At 34.0% G+C, this 8,010-nt stretch overlaps 1 protein-coding gene across 1 annotated transcript; it reads right to left on the bottom strand.

Annotated features, from left to right (window-relative positions):
• Positions 1–1,498: 1,498 nt before the first annotated feature.
• Positions 1,499–7,774, bottom strand: SPON2 (spondin 2). Its single transcript, XM_021535647.4, has 6 exons — positions 7,636–7,774; positions 6,606–6,831; positions 6,023–6,246; positions 5,563–5,754; positions 4,448–4,622; positions 1,499–2,414 (listed from the first exon to the last, which is right to left on the bottom strand). Exons 2-6 carry the CDS (start codon positions 6,826–6,828, stop codon positions 2,236–2,238), a joined length of 993 nt encoding a protein of 330 aa, XP_021391322.1. The 5' UTR covers positions 6,829–6,831; positions 7,636–7,774; the 3' UTR covers positions 1,499–2,235.
• Between the last annotated feature and the right edge of the window lie 236 nt (positions 7,775–8,010).

The following is an 8,010-nucleotide window of genomic DNA, read 5'->3' on the forward strand; positions in this document are numbered from 1 at the left end:
TTACCAAGGTCTGCTGAATTTACATCTTACAAAAAAACCCCATATCCAGGTAACTGGCTGGATGGGAAACTTCTGTTTTTGAAGGAAGATACAGTGAATATTCATGTATGTAAACACCCTAAGATAATAAAGTTACATATCACTGAATGGAATTTTCTGAGGTGTGTTGGTTTCTGCTCTTTCTACTCCATGTCCTTATCTCATCCTATCTCTTTCAGTATCCTTTGGAAAACTTTTGTCTCCAGGAGTTTGAGCAAACACTGGGACTCCTCCACTCAAATTAAATCTTGTAGGATTGAAATCCCAGTTTCAGGTCATGTTAATGGAAATGCAAGTTATTGCATTATGCAGGTATTGAAAATGCAGGTATTCTTTTACTGGGCCTGAGCCTTTATTTATTCTGGGCATGTGAAGAAAAAAAAAATTGTAGTGTTTAGAGAACTTCCAGAAAAGTATCTCAAAGGATACCTTGTGGGTTTTGAGTTTGTTTGTCCTAAGGCATAATTTAGAATTGAATCTGATGTCTGCCCAAAAACTTTATTGAGCTTAATTAGTCTCTTGACAAATCAATTTGAAATTAGCTCCTTCTGAGAATATTTAAATATATACTACAATATATGCTTATGTTTTCTGGTATTATGATAAATGTGTAAATAGGTAGTAAATAAGTGTAACAGAACATAAAGAATGGTTTAAACTAATATAAAAATAAGAAATAAAAATACTGACAATGAACTAAACACAGAATACTGTAGTAACTCCCATTTTAGAGTGGACATAGTGGGAGCTTAAAAAATAGGTATGATAATAGGAGTAAGTGGGACAATTTTGAACAACAGACAACAGTGGGAATCTGAAGAATGAGGAAAGAGCAGAAATTCCTACACTTAATTCTAACAACTGTGTGTTTATCAGCATTTGCTGAATCAGTGAATTCTAGTCTGATAAAGTTTCACATTTATTTGTGTCTTTGCAAGATATCTCTCCTGGAAAAAAAAAATACAGAGAAATGTTTAAATGTTTCAGCCCTATGAAGAATACAGTGTTTTCCTTTAAGGATAAGAGAAATTATCTTGGATTTGGCATAGTCCAGAAAGAATCATTTAAATCAACTCTCCTGTTCAGTACCTGTGCTGTATATTTGTAAAATTACAGTGCACTGTAAAAGTTTTGTGAACTGACTTTAAACTTTTTCTGTTGAATAAGTATTATTCCAAAGTTGTTTTCCTAATTGGTAGCCACAAGCCATATATTACATTCAATTTATAAGTTATTTGAACATTAAAACTTGCAGTCAGGAACAGTTTCTGATACGTGTTTTGTTAGAGTCATGCATGCCTTAATTTTAGGTAATATACACACAAATAGCAGCAAACACATATAAAGAAACATGGACACATTTACTGCATATATAAGGTTAATGATATAATTTATGTTATGGTCAACAGTTTTAACTTTGAGATTAAGGGTGTCTCATGAGGGACACAGACCAACAATCCATTTTTGAATGATTTTAATTCACTTTTAATTCAGCGCAGATGTTTTCTACATCACTTCAGATTTTTTTTCTAGTGATTTTGTTGGCTAAGTGTCCTCATGGCAGTTATTTTTCTCACTTTTGAGAAAGAAAAAGACATTTTCATATATTCAAAAGTCTCAAGACACGTTTACTCAATTCCATTATTGTCTTAACCACACTGCAAACATTTGGTCACTCTGACCTTTGTAAGTAGTTTCTGAAGAAATGCACATTAAGCAAGGTTAGAAAGAAAACAAAAATGCCAATAAATTATAAAAACATAATTTAGAGAAAAAAACTATTTTCTAGGTATAAATAGCTATAGATAAACAAATTACAATATTTAAGTAGGTTATTAGTTTAGATTTTGTGATTGAAAGATTTTTACTGTGAAGTAAAAATGTGAAGTACAATCTTTCCAAATGTCTTCTTTTCTGCCACTAGAGGGTACTCCAAGAACTTACAGTGTATTTGGAGGAAGGATTTATTTGGGGGGGTTTGGTCTGTAAATTATCCAGTACTGTTGTCCTACTAAATCTCAGAAATTTAACCCCCCAAAATCTTGATATTAAATAAAACTTTCCAAACCACTCTAATGCAGCTTTTCAGCAAAAGCATGCAGCATATCCAAATTATAAAGAACATTGCTTGATGTGTAGTTTAGATTTAACCTTATCCTACTTTTAAATTATCTTAATCATTATCTTTCCTTTATTTCAGATACAATTTTCTGGTTCACATCCTGTTTCTTCATCCAGGTTTGGACAAGGCATTCCATTATTGGCCGGCTGAAGAAGTACAAAACGAGTTCTGATCTTGGTCCCTGTTTCTCTGCAAACCCCTCTGCAGAGCCCCCAGGAAGACCATTGGGAAACCTCACAGTCCAGGGGTGTTTCTGCAATACACACAGCAAAGAGGTGACTTTACATCAAGTTGTACTTAAGTCAAAGACACAGCTGGAAAAGCATCAAGGAATGATCATCAAACAGCATCCTTTCTTGCACAAAATACATGTGATATCAATTGAATTGGTATGTCGTCTCATAAATTAAAAAAAAAAAAATCTGGTTTCAACTTCTAAACTCATTGGTATTATTGTTATTGCAGTCTAGAGCCTGTGTGATGTATTGTATCAGTACTGAAGCATATTATGTTTTGAATGAAAATACAGAATTCCTCAAAAGAAGACTAAGCTTAAAATGATTGTATTCAAAAGATTGAATAAAAAACATTTACTATCAATTTTTATAATTTCATTTTCCTTTGTATGGCTAAAACACTGAGATTAAAGCTTTTCACTGGTTTATTTAGGTATATTTATGTTTCTTTGCAGGGAGCTATTGTTCCTAGAGTTGTTCATATTGAATTCTCTTTTTCTTCTGCTCCAATTTGCTTCAGAAATAAAGCCCCATTTTTTATCATTAAATCACCTTGCTTTTTTTGGTGTGTACACTACTCTTCCCTTTGCCAATACAGATATTCTGTCACTAGAAGCTTTCTAATGCTGAAAGGATTTTCAATGTAGTTTTTATTCGGTGCAAGAAAAGAAACTCTGAAGTACTATCCATAATGTATGCTTCTCTCTAAAAATAAAAATCATAAAAAGAAGGTGAATATTCCTTAGCAGTTTAAACTAAAATACTGTTTGTCAAAGGAAGTGGTATCAAAACTGCCTGTTACAATATTTGTGGGTAAAAGAGGTGAGCACAAGGCCATCTTTAAATGCCACACTAAATGTGTGACACCTGGTATAAATTTCTGGTATTACAGTGAACTCACCACTTCTGCTGTCATCACTCATTTCTATGTTTCTAGAGGCAATGAGGGACACTGCTTAACCTCTGGTAATTAAATCTGCCCTTTTGATTCCAGAATAAGTTTTTAAACAAAGTGATTTACTGGTTCATATACAAGAAAGTGGGGATTTGTTATTAAAAATTATTTTTTAAATACTATACTTTAAATGCAGTTTTAAATTTATATCATGAACAGTGCCAAATGTTCCTTTCAAATCTTAAGGGAAGGACATATAAGTGTAAATGAGATGTGTAACTCTCACTTTGGATATGTCTTGTTTACTAATAGAAATACATTAAACCACTATAAATTGATAAGTACATTTATTAAATTATAAATAACACATTAACTGGGCAGAGAATGAGCTGTATTTTAGTGGTTGTAAGGTGACCAGCACAGTGTTAGAGACATGCCACCTCCAGACATTCTGGAGAAGCTCCTGGAACACAGCAACTCTTTTGGGAATATATTGCTCCCTTGGAGCAAATATTGTGTTAATAATCTATGAATTTTAATTCAAAGATTTGAAAATCACCCTTATGATTGACTTGAGTCAGTAGTTTGCATGTTTCCCTACCTATTCAAGATTATTAGCTAATATTTTTGAGAAAATGAAAATGAGAGAACTTTATTTTTGTTATCAGGATTTATGTTTCTATGGAAAATATGTCAAAATCAATCAAATTGTATAAATTTTATTGCAAATAACTGCCAAGCTGTGACCTAGAAAGAGACAGCAATAATGGTTCTTGGCTTCATTGTCATGTAAAACCTTAAGGATGAGCATTTACTTTAAAGTTGCAAAGAGTTTGGGAATGCTGATTCTGATTGAGTGTCATTTGTTTCTTATAAAATTCACTGAGCTACACTGATACAAAGGCTTGGGTAGCTCTTACTCTGGATATAGCCCAGTCCTTTGAACCACAGCTGAAACATGCAATCCCTTACTTATTCTTTCAGGAATTCTTTTATGTTGACTGGCTTGTTTTATTTCCCTTTGTGATTCTGAAATGATTCCTATGCAGATAGGGGAATCCTGATCACCTGTCTCAGCCACATCACCTGCCAGATTTCCAAATACTTCTGAGTGAATGGAAATAACAGAGTTGAGAACATCTACTAATCACTTACCTGAGCCAGTGTCTATTATTTCATTGCTTTTAGCTGGAAGATTAATAAAAGGTGCAGAAAGACCTAGCTGGCTTTTCTTTAATTTCACCAATGTTACTTGAGCAATTGGTGGCAAAATTTTGAGTTTGGGATAATAAAATGAGTTTGCTGGGTGACTTGGAGAGGAACAAGTGATCTGTGGAATAAAAAGGAGAATATTAAAAAAAGCTAAGAAGGTAATTGTAAAATCATGTTTGTAAATCATGCTAATACTTTTTGGCAAATAGTTTGCATACAACCATTTTGTATGAACCTCATTTCACATAACTATGCTGGTCAGCCCAGAATTTTTAATGCAGGATACTTGACTGGATACAGAAGGAGGTCCTGCAAACACACTAAAGTATGAAAGGATTTGACAGAAGGGACTGGAAGTTATTACAAAAAGAACACATGAGTATTAAGCAATAATATTAAGTCTGCTATAGGAATTGCCATATGGATATGAGAGGCCAAATGCTTCTCTCTTCCTTTCCTCATTACTCATTAGCACAGCATTTGCTGCTAGATAAACTCACCTTTAAAAAAGGATTAAGTGAATACTCATACTATTCAAACCATTTGAATCAAAATCCTTCGTTTGCCACTCATTTACCACTCTTAAATGGCAAAAGCAAAGAATAGGGCATAGAGAGGATGAAATGAGCAAAAGGGATTGGAAGCAGTGCCACCACAGCGAAGTTTTTTGCTTTCCTTTAGGTCATTTCCCTCAAATGTAACAGTTTCAGGTTTCGGTAGTGCTTTCAACTGAAAACTCCTCCTCACAGCAGTATTCACTACTAAGAATTTTCCTGGTTAGATTCACATTTGGTGATGTCAGGACTTTTGTATTTTCATTTTCCTGGCACTTTAAGGGTTGTTAAATATCGTCTAAAAAAATAGTCAGCTTTTCCAGAAAATGTAGAGAAAAATTCTCATGAACCATTTACATTTACCTATATAAATTTCAATGATACAGAAGATAAACAAAAGCAGTAGATTTATCAGCTGTACAATAAATCCATATATAGAGAGCATCAGCACTCTCAAATACTGAAATCAGTTTCACAGTTTTAGACTACTGTCCATGCACCTACCTCTGTAACTGTGTCCTGTGGAATAGTGGCAAAGTTTGGGGAGGAAAATGTGAATCCACTGTCAGTTCCAGCATCATATGGAAATAGATCTACTGATACTTCATCCATCCAGTGGTCTCCTTCACAAAGATTTAGGCTGTCAATACCCACAAACCAGTCAGGGCTTGGAACAATTCGTACAACAAATGAAACCTAATGAAACAAAATGATCCATCAGGATTGCATCACTTGCTTTGAAATGCTTCAGTCCTGCTTATAGTAATTTTCACTTAAAGTTCTTGAAATAATGTCATTTTGCTCTTCTACTTTATAGAAGCTGTACAGTGCTCTCTGCAATGTGACATGCTTTTTAGTAATTCTTTTTCATTATGTTGTTTCTACAAGTGAGAACTCAAATATTTAATTTTGGTTGCTGGTAACATAAAATAAGCTTTTGAAATGAGTATGTACATTTACTTACTAAGGGATGTCTTGGATGCACTTCTAATTCAGTTGAGGTTTGTCCTGTACCACTGGAAATTGCAGGAGCAGAGAAGATTCCATGTACACTCTGAATTTTTTCTCCAGCTTCTTCTATTTCTTTCATTAATGCCCATGCTTCACCCTTTTCAGCAAAATCACGTACACCATTGCTGGCATATTCATTTTTTTTCCACATGCTGTAGTCAGAACTATGAGTAACACCTATTTGAGTGAATACATGGCATGACATAAAAGTCTGATTTAGAATGTCCCTGTTTCTTCATTTTCTCTTTTTTATTTCTGAGGTTTAAAAAAAAGTGTATAAAATTGAGTGAACACTAAAACATTTGGCTTATCGCTGCTTCTTTCAGCTGCAGCCAATTGAAAACAGAAGTCGATTGAAAACAGTTGGAGATTTTTGAGAACATTGTGGATACTTCAATATCTGCATTTCATTCTTAATAACTTTGGCCTTTTTTCCCCCCCTTTTTCATTACTTATCTTACATAACTATTAAGGAAAAAAAGAGCACACAGGTCAAGAGGCTTATGTGCTCTTAGTACTGTGCATACTTCACTTACCTAGCAAGGATGACCACTGTGCTGGGGGCCTGTAGAGTGGGTACTGCTTAGGGAAAGCAGTTTGACTCCATTTCCCTGTGAAGATTATCCTGTACTTAGCAAGTTCCTCTGCTGTGCAAAGAGCATCCTCCCCCACAGGCAGGCTGCTGGCATAACCCAGGATTGTTACAAGAACTATCCAGATAACTTTACAGGACCAGTAGACAAACATCAGGTTTTCCATTCCCTTCCACACAAAAAGAAAGAAAAAAAAATGTTAGCCATATTAGTCACTCTAAATTCAAAAATTAATAACAGTTACCTAATAAAATGTAATGTGACATAAGTTATAACCAAAGAGAAAGCAGATATCTGAAACACTAAAAATTGCTATGCTTCTGAAAACATTACTATAATGCTTTCAGAGTTGTTATTTCCATGGTATATACTACAAACCTGTAACTTTACCTGGGACAAGTGTTTCTAATAAAAAATGAAAATAAAAATATCTTATACTTGTCCATAGTACTACCTCAGAGAAAAATCTGTTTCTGATTTTCTTTTGAAATCTGATTAGAGTCACATCTTGATTTAATTAGAGTAGCAACTGTTTCTGTGGAAAACATTAGTGGTATATTTATTCTTCTAAAGATTAAATTGCAGGTTACTTTGCCAAAAGAAATGACTTATTTTAAATTTGTGTTCTACAAAGGCTGTTTTATAGCACAACATTTAAAGTCAAATAGATTTCATATTTCTATAAATTACTTCGCTGTCATAATGTGAATTCAAAACATTGTCATTCCTTTTGATTCTTTAAACTACAAAGTTTTTAAAAAATCAGTATTTTTTTACAGTTACTGTCAGAGGTTGTGCAAATTTTGTTTTTAAATTAACATGGTAATTGCATCAGACTGTTGAACTCCACCAATTGTTTAAAATAACAGCCTTAAACTGATTTTTAACTGTCTTTGTCCTTTGAGAAAACTATACAATCTTAAGTAAATCACTAATAATATATTAGTTTGTAAAAATAGCTATGAATACTCACTAAATATTCCTCTGGAGCACTGGCAGGGGGAGAGCACCTGCTTTTGCTGGCAGCTGAGTTGGTCTGCAAGAGAAGACAGTAGGAGTCTTGCTATTTATGCCTGAAGAGGGTCCCTTTGGTCCAACAATTATTGCAATCTTTAGACTTTCCAGGTTTGCAAAAATCGTGCCATCTTCTTGTTTGCAATCTCTCTGGATGGACCAGCAGAAGTTTCCTGTCTGTCAGCTGGTTCAGATTCCTTATCAGGAGATTGAGATGCCGAAAAGACAAAATGCTTTTAAAAATACCTTGGATTCTTAGTAACAGTTTGAGTTTTCTGGTGCCTTTGCAGTTCTTTGCTCTTATTAATGCCTCCAAGCTATACAAATGAACTGA

Source organism: Lonchura striata, chromosome 4 (assembly GCF_050655825.1).
Source record: "Lonchura striata isolate lonStrDom1 chromosome 4, ASM5065582v1, whole genome shotgun sequence".
NCBI lineage: Eukaryota > Metazoa > Chordata > Aves > Passeriformes > Estrildidae > Lonchura > Lonchura striata.